The 14215-nt window shown below is 33.9% G+C and overlaps 3 protein-coding genes across 3 annotated transcripts; all 3 read right to left on the bottom strand.

The window, feature by feature from the left end:
• Nucleotides 1-195: 195 nt before the first annotated feature.
• On the bottom strand, nucleotides 196-3149 carry LOC140967418 (cytochrome P450 724B1-like). The gene is made up of 9 exons (XM_073427930.1): nucleotides 2809-3149; nucleotides 2331-2655; nucleotides 2070-2222; nucleotides 1722-1970; nucleotides 1459-1545; nucleotides 1212-1290; nucleotides 823-929; nucleotides 559-680; nucleotides 196-413 (listed from the first exon to the last, which is right to left on the bottom strand). The coding sequence occupies exons 1-9, from the start codon at nucleotides 3015-3017 to the stop codon at nucleotides 320-322; spliced, it is 1425 nt and encodes a 474-aa protein (XP_073284031.1). The 5' UTR covers nucleotides 3018-3149; the 3' UTR covers nucleotides 196-319.
• A 6037-nt stretch (nucleotides 3150-9186) lies between these two features.
• On the bottom strand, nucleotides 9187-10389 carry LOC140967413 (chlorophyll a-b binding protein 8, chloroplastic-like). Its single transcript, XM_073427923.1, has 3 exons — nucleotides 10183-10389; nucleotides 10024-10085; nucleotides 9187-9948 (listed from the first exon to the last, which is right to left on the bottom strand). The coding sequence occupies exons 1-3, from the start codon at nucleotides 10321-10323 to the stop codon at nucleotides 9333-9335; spliced, it is 819 nt and encodes a 272-aa protein (XP_073284024.1). The 5' UTR covers nucleotides 10324-10389; the 3' UTR covers nucleotides 9187-9332.
• Nucleotides 10390-11037: 648 nt separating this feature from the next.
• On the bottom strand, nucleotides 11038-14179 carry LOC140967374 (persulfide dioxygenase ETHE1 homolog, mitochondrial-like). The gene is made up of 9 exons (XM_073427853.1): nucleotides 13767-14179; nucleotides 12952-13080; nucleotides 12703-12810; nucleotides 12365-12499; nucleotides 11918-11959; nucleotides 11765-11824; nucleotides 11627-11680; nucleotides 11470-11494; nucleotides 11038-11376 (listed from the first exon to the last, which is right to left on the bottom strand). Exons 1-9 carry the CDS (start codon nucleotides 14001-14003, stop codon nucleotides 11273-11275), a joined length of 894 nt encoding a protein of 297 aa, XP_073283954.1. The 5' UTR covers nucleotides 14004-14179; the 3' UTR covers nucleotides 11038-11272.
• Between the last annotated feature and the right edge of the window lie 36 nt (nucleotides 14180-14215).

Below are 14215 nucleotides of genomic sequence, written 5' to 3'. Positions count from 1 at the left end.
ATGGGAATCTTTTGAGTAAAAGGAAGGTGACTACTTACTGGTTCAACCAATTAAGCACTTATCCGATGATAAGTTAGTAGTTCGATCAAAATAGCCGAAAACTAAAATTAGTAATCAAAACCACAATTTGAAAAACTTAATAAAGCAAAATCCAAAATCGAATAAGTTAAGTTAGAAAAAAAAATTATGTTCCCAACTAAAAATTCCTGAATCTAGTAATGGTTTTAGCTTATGCTTATGAACGAGGAAAATATAAATTTACAAACTGATACTAATGTTTAATTAGTAAATCAATTGTAGCATATAATTTGTTGCAACATTAATTACAGCATTCTACGCTTAGTTTTAATCCTCTTTGAAACTCTACATATGGATATGCCATAGGCTGTTCATCATCTTCTTCTACCTTCCATCTGCAAATTATATATACACATACACACACACACACATGAGATGAGACCAAAACATATAATAAAAATGTGGTGACTTTAATTTTCTAAAATCCAAGAATAAAAAAAAAAATTAAAGAATCATACTTTTCTACAAATTTAAAAATACCTGTAATTTTGAATAAGGTGATGGATGAAAAAAGCAACCTCAAGTTTTGCTAGTTCGAAACCTGGGCAGCACCTGGATCCACCACCAAATGGAGTAAACTTCTTGCATGTTTGATCTTGGGTCTGCATAGCATAGATATATAGTCTCACAATTAAATAATTAATGTTTATTTAATGTTCAAAAATCGCAAATTTAACAATTTTTTTTTAAAAAAAATCAAGTTTAGAAAAGACATGAATTTTAAGAGTTTTAATATTTATTTACCTGCCATCTCCAGGGGTTAAATTGGAGGGCCTTGGTATGAAGAGAAGGGTCTAAATGAACTGCTGTGAAAACAGGCAATACCTTCCAACCGGACGGAATCGTATAACCTGAGCGGTCATAAACTAAAACATGAGTTTCTTAAATGTATCATTTCTAGTCGTAGTCGGTTCTCAAAGATTCTAAAAATAGAAAAGTTTTCAGAAAAAAAAAAAAGAAGAAAAGAATGAATGAATGAAAAGCCCGTGAATATGGATGTTTGTAAAGTAAAATATCTTCTATATATGGAACACATAGTTAAATCTTATTGCAGATCAAATGATTCGTAGCCCATTGCATGTCTGTAAGTATAATACACACACACACACACACACACACATATATATATATACCTCTAAATTTGACATCTTTGATGGCTTTTCTGTGGACAAATTTAACTATGTTTCCGCATCGCAGAGCTTCATTCATGACCTGTACCATCCAGGACCTCATAATAAATATATATCATGTTAATTATGAATGCATACAATTATTTGCACTTGCATGTAAGAATAAATACATTAATTCGAGGATCAAAAAGTAAAAGAAATAAAAAGTTCATGTTCAATGCGAGTAAAAAACGAGATGTGACGATATTACGCATTGTGTGAATTCCATATTCCTGTAATCTTCCCAGTTGAGAAATTCATGCGATTTCTTCATGCTTCTTATTTTATCATGCTCCACCTTTAAAATGCATAAACAACAAATGATTCATGCAGCATTCGACAAACATTTACACTACATACATACAAAATAGAGAATTTTAATACAAGCTAAAAAAAAGTATTATTTTATTATAAAGAGGTATAATTAAGTATTATTATATTTCAAATAAGTAAAGATCAGAAATTAAATGTCACCTTCAATTGATCAACAGCAGGGGCGGTTTGACTAAGAAAAAACAGAACCATTGCCAATAAGAGTGAAGTGGTCTCATATCCACCAAGTAAAGAATCCAATACAAAACTGACTTTTTCATCTTCAGATAAGGTATCAGCGCACAGAAGTACTTCGAGAAAATCACTGATCTTTTTGCTACAATTTTCTGCATTTCTTCTTCTTCTTTCCTCTATGATTGCTTTCACAGTCGAAGATATTCTATGTCTAGCCTGTAAAGATACATCGAAAAGGGTTCATCACATGCCCATCTTTTTGCAGCGAAAAGTAGAATATTAATTGTTGACAAATTGAAGGAACACTGGGAGAACCTGAACAGCTTTTGAATATGGAGTCCCTGGAATGTTTAGTGGTAGAGAAATCAACCCTTTCATGAAAGTGAGGAAATCTTGAAGAATTTCTTTAGTGTGTGGCTCTTCTGGTGTCAAACCAAGCACCTGTTTCACTATGACATTGAATGTATACTGTTGGAAAACGCAAAATTCAAATATATGTCAGCTTCTGAATAAGATTTATATTAACTTTAATAAGCGTTGTTGAATTTGATATTTAATGCGCTTAATTATGCATACCTTTCTAGCTTCCTCGCAGAAGATGATCGGTTTCTTATCTTTCCAAGAATCAAGAATTTGAGTGGCGGTTATCTCGATATCATTCAAAAATTCTGGTTTCGATTTCATGGTAGTGACGAGAGAAAGGGCCATACTTCTTAGTCTCTTGTGTGTATCACCAACAGCCACAAGCATTGAGCTCTTGCCGAGAATTCCATGGATGGGTTTTGGATAGCTGCACTGAAACAATCTGTCTTCGTTTTGTAGTACGTAGTAATTCAGCTCCTCATCACATGAAACCACAGTTGGGGCCAAGAACAAGTGGGATTTGAACACTTTCCCATACCTTAAAAAAAACAAAAGAACAATCCAATATTTCTGAACTATTTAGTGCCACATTGATTATTAACACTAGATGCGTGATTTTTTATACAAGAAATGTCACTAATATTATTACATGGTAGAAACAGCAGATGCAAATTTCAATGTTGTTGATTACCTGGAAAAATGGTCTTGAACAAAAGCCCCGGTCGAAGTAGAAGGGTGAGGTTTCAGGAACGAGAGGGTTTCACCAAGAAAAGGCCATCCAAAATTCCCTTTGGGTAGTGTACCAAAATGCAAGACCAAAGGCAAGAAATGGTACAGAATTGATCCCAACAAAAATCCCACCAAACCAACTACAAAAGCAATGCAAAAGGTTTCAGCCATGACAAAAATATTTTGATTCCCCACAATTAATCTTGTTGGATACCTACGAACCAAAGGAATTAAGACCTAAAAGAGTTCCTCTTTTCGGGGTGATCGACAAATGTTGGTTGCTACCAATGATGCCTATATATCAGATCAGACTCTACATGGGGATGATGTGTGTGTGTGTGTATTAAAGGGTGTGTGTATATATATATGAAAAGAATATATTTATGTATAAAAAAAGAATATATTTATTATTATTTTTAAATATATTTTTGAATATTAAAGAAATGGGAAAGCAAAACTGCTTCTTTTCACAGGTTATTATTATTATTATTACAGACGGTGAAATTTATACTTATCTGTAGCATTGGAAATGAGATCAACCTAGCCTAGGATCTGCACATCTACAAAGTGTTAAGGTCCGGTCAGAAATGTAATTAATAAAGTGGCAAAAAAAATATGCATTTACGAAATTTATTACTACAAAGTAGACTTAAATTAAAGACCAGCTACAGTTCAATTCATTCAGATGTTAACGTTGTCCTTTGAACTTTGAGCCCTTACCTGGTTAATATCCAACAAAAACACTCTTCATAATATGATGATCAGGATGATTAAACACAAATAAAAATGGGAAATCTAAATGAAAGGAAATCCCGATCATTTTTATATTTGATATTTTGTTAACCACGGTAATTATTAAGTTACATTTTCAATGTACATCGACATGCAGAAAATTCAAGTGGTCAAGTTTAGCCAACTATATCAAAAAAGGAACAAGATTCATGAATCCACTAAAACTAAACATGATCATTACCCCATTAATTTCAAGACTTTGAAATTAGAGATCAAACCAATGCACATTATCACTGGACATCATGTTCCCTAATTGCGGGTAAAGAATTATAATTTGTTTGTTGTTTAATCTTTATCCAAACGGTGACCCAATTAAGCACACTAGTAAATATTTACGAATATTTTTGCTTAAATATAAATCAAATTAATTATAAAAAAAAATATCGTATATATACACAACTCATGTGGAAAATACTCATTCTTATGTATAAAAACATGTAGGCACGAGAAGCATAATGAGTAGTCGTAAACTTGATTATGGCGGGTCCCAGCAGCATTTTTGACTAAAAGTACTTTTGCAAAGTCTCGATTAAGCTTCATTATTTATATTTAATTAATATAATATAATATAATGTTAGGTGATAAGTGAAGCAAAGTGAACCAATTGTGATGCTTCATTAACCTGTGATTCATCTTTTCCTCTTTATAAGTCAAAAATTATAACTTATGTATAAAGGTTGTTTAATTTCATGATTCACTTCATAAAGCTTGTCGCATGGAACATTTCTTTCAATGACGTATACAAAACTGGTGAAAATCCATTCAAACAAGCTTTTCTTTAAAAAAATTAATAATAATAATAACAAAACAAAGAAACATTCGATGTAATAACTGTCTTTGTCTGAAAAAAAAAATCAAATCGTTTGAACTGTTATACAAATTAAAACATTTGAATTACACATTTACCATCATCACTTATAATTTTTGATAAAACGACAAACTCTCCATCCTATAATAATTATAATTATGTTTCAGAATTTTTTTTATATGCTCAAGATATAATAGGAACAATAATATTGATTATTTTTTTATATATAATATTTTCCACACAAAAAAATTTGTTTATATATCACGATAATTCGTGCGCCAACATAAAGTTAATGAAACGGATATTGAGGGATTTGTATGACGGAAGTATGGTGTCGAAGGGTGTCAGCTCTTTGAGAAACACCCTTTTACTATCATGGAACATAAACTTATGAAAAATTGAATTATTACATATTTATATTTAACGAATAATAAAATTTAATTAGGTGAGATTTGATCCACAGGGCGGGCCATTCATCACAAAAGGGATATAAAAAGAGTGACGAAGAATTGTGAGGGAGACTTTAATTTTATATAATCTAATAAATAAAAAATTTGGCGTGGGGTAAATATAAATATTATATTTTTTAAAATTTTTAAAGATTATTTATTACAAAACAATAGTGATCACCGAAAGCAACAGAGATTTGTGTGTGTGTGGTCAAAGAGCACAATATATTAGGTTCAATTTTCGAGGGACTGTTCTATTTGTCGTCATTTACATTAAATATGATGCCATACAATATGTCATGACAAATTTTTGATGGGTGACATTTGATTTTATAAAATTCATTTTTCTAAAAATTTTATTAGTAGCTTATTTCAAAACAAATCGAGCTCGAATCCCTATCAATTTTAAACGAGTCAAGTTCAAACTTGATCTTGTTTGATTTATTTTAGATCATTTTTCTCCATTGTCAGAATGCCATGAAGATTATAATGAAAAAATAATTATGATTAATTATAGTGTAAACACATGTGGAAAATAAGCAGAGAAAGTACTTTGTTGATTGAAAAGTGTCCTTTTTTCACAGTGCGTGACAAATATGAAATGCCAAATTTTCGTTCACAAATATCGAGACTGCACGAGAGCGAGCAGGTGTCAGTTTGACCAATCTTGCATGTTTATTTATTTTCTTCGGTTATTCTCATAATTAATCACTACCCAGAGTCAAGATAAATAAAGATAATATTTAGTTTGTAATAATTTTATATCTTTTCCTTGAAAATATAGAAGTTTGTTTTTAAACAAATTTAAATACAATAATTATAATATTATATTACTTTTTCGTGATAAACGTAAATAATAAGTATTGTATTCAACTGTATATAATGCAAAATACAATTGTATATGAACAATACCAATATATCATTCTATCGGGAAGGAGTTTAAAAATAAAAAAAGAAAAGAAAAAAAAAAGAGTATTTTTTCTAATATTTTAAGAATTGTAATAAAAGAGGGAAAGATTATATCATCTCTTCCTTAACTTTTTTTATTTATTTATTTTATTTTATAATATTTTCTTTGTGCTAATGTCAATTTAATTTATTAAATTTGAATATTGATAAAGTTTTGAATTTAAGATTTGTTTAATTGGTGAGTGGACGGGTGCTCGTGCAATCATGTGGTCCAAAGCACCTAATTATTAAGGGCGTGCATGGAATGCGCAAAAGGCCATCACATCAGATTTATTTACAAAGTTGTTACCTATGTATTTTAAAAATCAACTTCTTTTCTTTGAATGTGTTTGGTTGGATAATCCAACGAAGAAATCTTTTTTTTTTGGTAAAAAGAGTGATTTTTCTGTATATATAAAAATACATTGTTAGGTTGCAAAATATGTTTTGTAAAAAAACACTTAAAAGCTAGAATTTTTTTAACTTTTTGGCTTCAGCTTCTACTTTTACTTAAAAATAAAAGTAAATGTATTTTTAATATTTATTCAAACGTCAAAAAAATTGTTTTCGCTCTCTTTTTTAATAAAAATACTTTAAAAAGTTGTACTTATTTAAGTGTTTTTTTTTAAAAAAAAAAAAACTACAGTTTCGATATCCAAAGTCACTGTTTATCTAAGATTCTTCAAATGAATCAATTAAGTGATCATTAATTAATAGGTTGATTTGGCATTAATTATTAAACTCCCAGAAGCAGTAAATACTAGATTGAGTAAAAAAGGAAAAAATTGTATTTTTGGTATTGTAATTTTGTCACTTTATGATTTTGGTCATCTATGTTATCAAATATTATTTTTAGTTATACATCTTTTGATTTTTTTTGCAATTTTAGTCATTTTTCATTAGAAATGATGATGTAACATTATATAAGCCATCGTCATAGTAGCGGCATTGGTGTCACATCAGCGTTAGATTGAAAAATGACTAAAATTATCAAAAACAAATATAACTGACTAAGACTTGCATTTGGAAGCATATTAGATCAAAATCATGATAAAGATACAAACATACAAGATCAAATAACTATATAAACATTTCTTGTGTAGTGCTATTAATCTAATTAAATCTAGATTAAAAGATACAAAATAGACATTAAAAATTTACACAAAATTCTGTGAGACAGTCTCATGGGTTAAATTTGTGAGATAAATATTCTATTTAGGTTATCAATCAAAAAAAAATTGTATGTTAAAAGTATTATTTTTGTATTGTAAATTAAATATGAACAAGATTGACTTATATCACGAATAAAGATCCGTGAGAAAGACTTAATATAAGATGATCTAATCCATACACGGACCCATGCAACTTAAAATACACACATAATAAAAAAATAAAAACGAAAACAGATGTTAATTAAGGTGTCATAAGGATTGATTAAGGTTCCCTCTCGTGCATGCAACTTACGGAAAGGCAAGCAGATAAAAAGGAGAGGATGGCAACTAAAGAAGAAGGCGAGTGTTTCCATTAATGGCGCGTGCCCTGTATTCTAGGCCTTTGCACATGGATGAGAGCCAATTATCATTTCTTTTCGAATTTTTAGTAAAATAAAATACACAGTCGATTAAAAAATGTATATTCTACGCATAATTTTAAAACTTTGACCAATTCAAAAAGACAATTTACGGAGAAGGAAGACTTATTCAACGTATTTCATGGGGTAGACTCGTATATAGCAGCAGAGAAGCTGTTTCTGGACTGTTAAGTTCTTTGTATTGTTTTGTAAGACGAGATTGAAGAAGCGAAGACTCTTAGTTCTATCAATAATATATTGTCAAGGTAAATGTGTTCAACTAAATTGTACGTGACAATCTTTTATATATACTAGCGGATTTTGACAATCATTGCGTGAGATCCATAAAAGATAGAGAGAAATGGTTTTGTTTTAATTTTAAAATTAAAGTCATTAATTTAAGGATATACTAGAAATAGATTTATAAAATACGGAATGGAGAATTTTTTTTAAACAGATTTAAAATTAAAGTTATTATTTTTGAAATCGAATTGGTATGTAAAAAATATAGGATGCAAAAAAATAAAAAAAAGTGATGTATTTCGTGTTTAACCTTTTGAAGTTTTTGGAATTTTGAAAAAAAGTTCACCAACATTTGACAATAGTTATGTAAGTTTCATTGTTGATATTCATTTTAAAGAAGATACTTGGATTAACAAAGTTTGGGCCTTAAACTTGACATCATGGGCCTTACTGTTTTAGAATGGTAAAACGTGCATGGTTGCAGAGGATCTGAAGTTCCTGTTATTGATGGAGACTTGATTATAGTCAACGCCAGAAATCGATTTCGTAATGACGAGGAAAAGCAAATATACGAAGACAATCAACTCAAGTAATCGAATGAGGAAAATCAAATGTAGGCTATATAATCTAGGCGGTTGGTTTTCTGTAAGGTTAATCAACAAGATCAATGGCTCGATTTTTAGGTACTACAAATGATGGGAATGTGGGAAGTGAAGCTGGTTCAGGTTTGATGATGATGCTAGGCATGATTGTCATGTCCATTTCGATCATGTCCATGCTTATCTTTGGTTGTGCCGATGATGGATCAAGCAAACCTAACAAAGGCCGTCGAAATAGTGATAATTCCGGGGGTGAGGGAGGCCTCGGTGATTATGGCGGTCGTGTTACTGGCGGCGATATTGGTGGAGATGGGGACGATACCCACGGTTGTGTTGGTGGAGGCGGCCAAGAGGCTGGAGGTCATACTGGACATGGCGGGGGTGGCGGGTTTGGTGGGGATATCGCTGGTGGTGGGCTTGGCTTCCACGCGGGTGGAGGATTTGGTGGACATGGCGGCTTCGGTGGAGATATCGGGCGGGAAGGATTTGGTGGGCATGGGGGTGGTGGTGGGTTCGGTGGTGATAGTGGTTTTGGCGGCGGGAGCGGGGGTTTCAGCGGTGGCGGTGGGGGATTTTAAGGTTGTCAGCCTATGCATTATGGCTTGTCCAGGGGAAATTTTAAGAACTACTACGTCTGTTTGAGGTGAAGGTTTTGCTTGTTTTTACCTTTTTATTAGTCGAAATATCTTATCATAATAAATACTATTTGCTAATTTGACATTTAGTACAATATCCATTTACATCATTGTAACTTTGTAAGAGCTCTTATAAAAATAAGAGCTTTGTTTCAATTATTCTATGGTTTACCTTAAAAAAAAAAAGTGGTAGGAAGTCTAAAGAATTAAAGTATCACCTGTTCTATATCTGGGTCTAAATTAATACAATTTTTCCAAGTTTAGCGTCCAATTTTAAACTTGGTATAACAACAAGATAAAACTAAGCATGATGAATAACATGAATGAAAATCATCTTATGTCATATATTACACAAGAGATGTTCAAATGATACTCTGCACATGATCTGATCGCAAATCAGACTCGATAGAAACATTGAATTCCCAACAATTTCGACATAATCTTAGTGAAATTTGAGGCTGGTTAGCACATTGTTGTGCACAGGATCCGACAAGTGAGCCAGCAAGTTCTCATATGGGCCGTCACCAGTCACAAGGGCTTGGATAAAGTAACCCAAAATAGCCAACATAGCCAATCTTCCATTCTTCACTTCCTTCAACTTCAGATCCTTCAAAGATTTCTCATCTTTCCCCAATCCAAGCGGGTTGAAAAAGGGGCCGCCAGGGTAGGCTGGTTCACCCGACCCGCAGAATCCCTTTTCCAGGCCCAAAAAGTATTGCTTCCCCATGGAACCTGGATTGTACCAGTCCTGGAATCTCCGGTGCTCAGCAAATCCCATCAGCGCCATTTCGAAAACGAATAGTGTGTAGTTATCAGCCCAGTAGTTGTATGTTCCGGCCGGGGGGATGACTCCTGTTTTGAACCAGGGAAGAGCTGTTTCTGGTGGAATCAGGCCGGCTTTCCCTAGTATTTCTGGTGCTATGGCACCCACTGCCCCTAGCATTGCGAAACGCCCATTGATGATTTCTCCGTAGGCTAGCCATCTGGGCTCGATGAATCCTCCAGTGCCTTCTGGGTCTGACAGCCCCAATGGGTCGAATCCGTAGTCACCGGGGAGACTGGAAACAGTTCCAAGTTTTCCATTAGTTTCAACTTTCATGTCTAAAGAAATCATAGACTGACAGATGATTTACCTTCCATCCAAGTAGGACAGACTCTGCTTGGATGCAAACCAGAGTTGCCTGTCTGCTCCTTGCTGAAATAAAAGCGCATAATCAAAATTTAGTGGTAAACTTTCCATAACAAAGTCAAGATTTTTCGGGAGTTCATGCGTGTGGATGTTTTGTAAATACCTTGACAGGAGGACTAGCCTCTGCCTTGACAACAAATGAGACTTTTCTTGAAGATTGGATCGACCTTACACCAAAAATCTGCCTGGCGGCGTCTGTGGAAGCGCAGATTGATGATGAAGAGACCAACGCCTGTGTTGCCATTTTTTGGTTTTTCTTCTTGGGACAGAGGAGTTTTAGTTTACTATCCGCACGAAGGAAGAATTAGTAGCACCCGAGAATGATCACAAACGGAACAAGGACCAATCCATGCCAGCCAACTGGATTTGTGTGGGGCATATAGAGATCTTTGAAATTGTGGTGCACACACGAGTAACTAAATCGGTGGATAAAGTTAGGATCTTGTTGTCGAATGGAAATGGTACAGCTGTCATGGTTGCTTGGATTGCAGATAATTATTGGTCCGGAAACAAGTCTTGGATATTCCATAGCCACCTGGTTTGGGATCTCCATTGTTCCATGGTTTGTTCTCCACAGAAAGCCAAAGGGCACGGACTAACGTTATCCACCTTGGATACAGTGTATTTCGTTGTTATTTATTATTGATAAAATTCCCGAAGTCGAAGAATAACTTTAATAAACGAAAAAAATATGCTTGGTGAGATTTTGGTGGTTCAAATGTATTTCCTTAACTCAATAGTTTGCCACTATTTCGATTTTTGTCGACGAGTCTCGAAGCCTCTTAAAAACAAATAGTATGATTTCAATAAAAATAATAACAGTATTTATTTTACTTCTTTCAATATGTGACTATTCTAATTTTAGATCATTTTTACACCCCTAGCTAACACAAGTAGACGAGCGTATTTTCAACTTCAAACAAATTTTTCAACGAACCTGGAACTTTAAGACATGAAATAAGAAGCGATTTGCCATTCAAAACCAGAGTCGCTGAACTTGAAATAAAATTAGCAGAGGATAAGGGTTCGATTTACTTCATCATATCTTTTCTAAAATCCATATAATTGAGCTGTTACAAGTACAACATCTCAGAACAACCCACCAATTCCTTGAACATATCTGTCCTGCATTATGTAAATTACACTTCAAGTTCTCTTGCTCTCGGAGAAAGAATACTACACGTTCCCCACACCTAAGAGATAGATTGAGAGCATTTGGATTCGATATCTTGCAACCCACAAACCATGTTAGCAGGGACTGCTATGTCTATCATCTTTGGATACGAAAGGTTTAAATCTGTGCAAAACAAAGCGAATTATATATCAGCAACAAAATGATACAAATAATAGATTGAACTTCAGTTTTGAGCATTTGCAACCAAATACTTACTCGCCATTATATTTTTGAATGTTTCCTGCAAAAGAATATAGATAAGTAAATGGGAATTTCACAAGTCGTGCTTAATAAAGTTTTTTATGCATAAGATCTTTGACGTGTCAACAAGTTGGCATCGCAAAAATGAAAAACAGAATAGTCTGGTGATCACCTGATCTTTCGTTAGTCGGGGGTTGTGCGCCATCTCTTCTCCCACAGTACTCACCTAAAATTCATTGAAAAGGCATAAGCCACTTCAGTTATGTGTGTGCCCATGACAGAAAGTAATTAGATCTTTATGGGCACTTACAGAGAACCCCTTGTAATCATGAGCAGGATATACCAACGTGTCTTTAGGCAATGTAAAGATCTGTTTTGGAATAAAAAATTAGAATGTATGTGGGAATTTTGGAGTGTTAAAATTCATAAAATTTTGTTCATTATATGATGTATTTATTCTTACCTGTGAATGAACCGACTTATAAAGCTGCTCGGAACTGCCACCCTATGAAAAAGTAATGGAAGTTCAATAACAGAGCTCCAAATACAATATAAAATATAGAATCGAATTTAGCTAACAAAAAATTTCTCCAGAGGACGGATTAAGAGGCTGCGTGAGGAAAACTTGAGATCGACTTTGCATGTGTTACTTCAATCTGAGAGCTTTAAGGATTTCATAAGTCTCAATTGATGCGAGTTTGATCTGAGACATATAGTTATGCACGCAGGGTTAACCTCAAAAACTTTGTGAGTCATAACTATTAACTTATAACTTATAAGGAGATCGAGTTTCAATTCCAATTATTATCTCCACATATTTAGAAAAGGAAGCTACTTATTCAAGGGTTTTAGACAGAGAAAATTTGTTACTTCAGTTTACCATGGAAAAATGACATAGCGAACAAAATACCTGAAAATCTGTCCTACCACATCCACGTATCAATAAAGCATCACCAGTGAAAGCCATCCTTGGTTGTGGCTGATTTGGTCCTTCTCCCGTGACATAGGTCACACAACCTTGCGTATGACCTGGTGTATCACGAACCTGTGAAAGAGAAGATAATCATGCAGCCAATATGAGGATGATCAAATGCATCCTACAGAACTGAAATGCAGGATATCACAAGGACATCATCGGTCTAATTAAATAGGTTACATTCACAGGTTGATTAAGTCATACATCAACTTATTCTATTCAGTTGTATGATTGGTAAATCTAATTTGAAAAGCTCTAGTTCCTTGTGGTACCTCAAGAAAGAGATCACCAAATCTAATTATATCGCCAGGTTCAACAAATAGGTCAGCTTTTGCATTGCTTGCTTTAGAGATGATGGATTTTAGTCCAGGAACCTTACTCTGTAGCGATGACAGAAAAAGAAACAGGTTAGAACACTATCATATAATATTGAATCATCATTAAGAAAATGCAAAATATACTTAAAAACCAGCTCCGCATCATCAAGAATTTGAATGTGAAAAAGAAGAGAAAACAGTAACCTTAAGCAAACCAGTGCCAGTCACATGATCAGCATGTACATGTGTATTGATTGCATAGATAAGCTTTAAACCCAGCTCTTTCACCACAGAAAGATCCCTATCAACGGTCTTGTCCACAGGGTCAACCAACTGTTTACAGAGAAGTTGCGTCAGTTCATTCGGAAGGCGACATTGGAGCGTGAAAAACAACGAATAAGAAAGACAAATGTTGTCACACCACAAAATAAGTCTCCAATTATCAATACATTGGATAAGTTCCCTATGCATCGAAAGTTAAGCAACAGTTTCTCATACAGACAACCACTAAAAAAATTGAATAATTTGATGATGAGAGAAATCATCACATAGCTTTAGCTGGGAAATATCAATAGAATATTCATAATCTAAACGAATCAGACCTTAGAATATCAACTGGTTTCCGCTTTCTCGTGAGAAAATAATTAACACATTCAACAGTGATTCGGATACTTGTTCTAGTAATTTGGCATCATCAATCAGCAAATCAACCTTCAAATGATCCATCCAGCGGTAAAACGAAGATAGACAGGAAGCTGATTAAGCAATCTTGATAGGAAAAAGCAAACAACTTTCATCCTGACACTTTCATTTCGCTAAATAAAAGGATCGAAAATGTATAAATGTATCAAAAAGCCTCCAACCCCACGATAAACTATTAAATCAAACCACGTCAAAATTCATTAAACAAACACAAAAAACCCACTTGACCATTACTATTAAACATGCCCAATAAAATATAGAATATAAACCGCAAATTTAAACTGACAAGAAGAAACTAGGATGTGATGAGAACTAACGAGGGCAGGTTTATCAGGATGAGAAGCATCGGCGAGAAGGTAAGTGTAAGTGCACGACTCCTTCTCAAACATCTGACGAAAAAGCAAAGCAGACGATGTCGCATAAGAGGCTGACCCCATTGGCGATGATCGAACACTAGCGGTAAACGCTACAACCTTCGGGAAAAAAGCTTTCTTTTGCGGTTTAGGAACGGAAAACACAAAAGAGAATTGGAAAACCCGGAAATTCAGAAGCATTTCTTGTTGTGCCAAGGTTGGATTTCAATGTAATAACACGAATGGACGACCATATCAATGTGAAGATGCCCGAATTTTTAAATCGGTTATGTCCATTTATGATTTATGCGTTGAATTTGTCGCGATTAAGAAAGTTTTGGGGTGATTGGGAGTGGGAATTGGCGAGTGATGTGATTGGTCGGTGATTAGGAGACAGCGTGACAACGTCAGCA

This window comes from Primulina huaijiensis, unplaced genomic scaffold (genome assembly GCF_012295235.1).
Source record: "Primulina huaijiensis isolate GDHJ02 unplaced genomic scaffold, ASM1229523v2 scaffold25037, whole genome shotgun sequence".
Taxonomy (NCBI): domain Eukaryota; kingdom Viridiplantae; phylum Streptophyta; class Magnoliopsida; order Lamiales; family Gesneriaceae; genus Primulina; species Primulina huaijiensis.
The sequence above is the reverse complement of the archived record's forward strand: the minus strand, read 5'-3'. Positions and strand labels throughout refer to the sequence as shown.

Coding starts and splice junctions, on each gene's coding strand:
- LOC140967418 (XM_073427930.1), bottom strand. CDS start 3,017: ATGGCTGAAACCTTTTGCATTGCTTTTGTAGTTGGTTTGGTGGGATTT. Junction 2,656..2,808: donor GTTCAAGACCATTTTTCCAG/GTAATCAACAAC, acceptor GTTTTTTTTAAG/GTATGGGAAAGTGTTCAAAT. Junction 1,971..2,069: donor CATATTCAAAAGCTGTTCAG/GTTCTCCCAGTG, acceptor GTATCTTTACAG/GCTAGACATAGAATATCTTC.
- LOC140967413 (XM_073427923.1), bottom strand. CDS start 10,323: ATGGCAACACAGGCGTTGGTCTCTTCATCATCAATCTGCGCTTCCACA. Junction 10,086..10,182: donor AGGCTAGTCCTCCTGTCAAG/GTATTTACAAAA, acceptor CTTTTATTTCAG/CAAGGAGCAGACAGGCAACT. Junction 9,949..10,023: donor CTGTCCTACTTGGATGGAAG/GTAAATCATCTG, acceptor AACTGTTTCCAG/TCTCCCCGGTGACTACGGAT.
- LOC140967374 (XM_073427853.1), bottom strand. CDS start 14,003: ATGCTTCTGAATTTCCGGGTTTTCCAATTCTCTTTTGTGTTTTCCGTT. Junction 12,500..12,702: donor TTGGTGATCTCTTTCTTGAG/GTACCACAAGGA, acceptor TCTCTTTCACAG/GTTCGTGATACACCAGGTCA. Junction 11,825..11,917: donor ATAAGTCGGTTCATTCACAG/GTAAGAATAAAT, acceptor ATTCCAAAACAG/ATCTTTACATTGCCTAAAGA.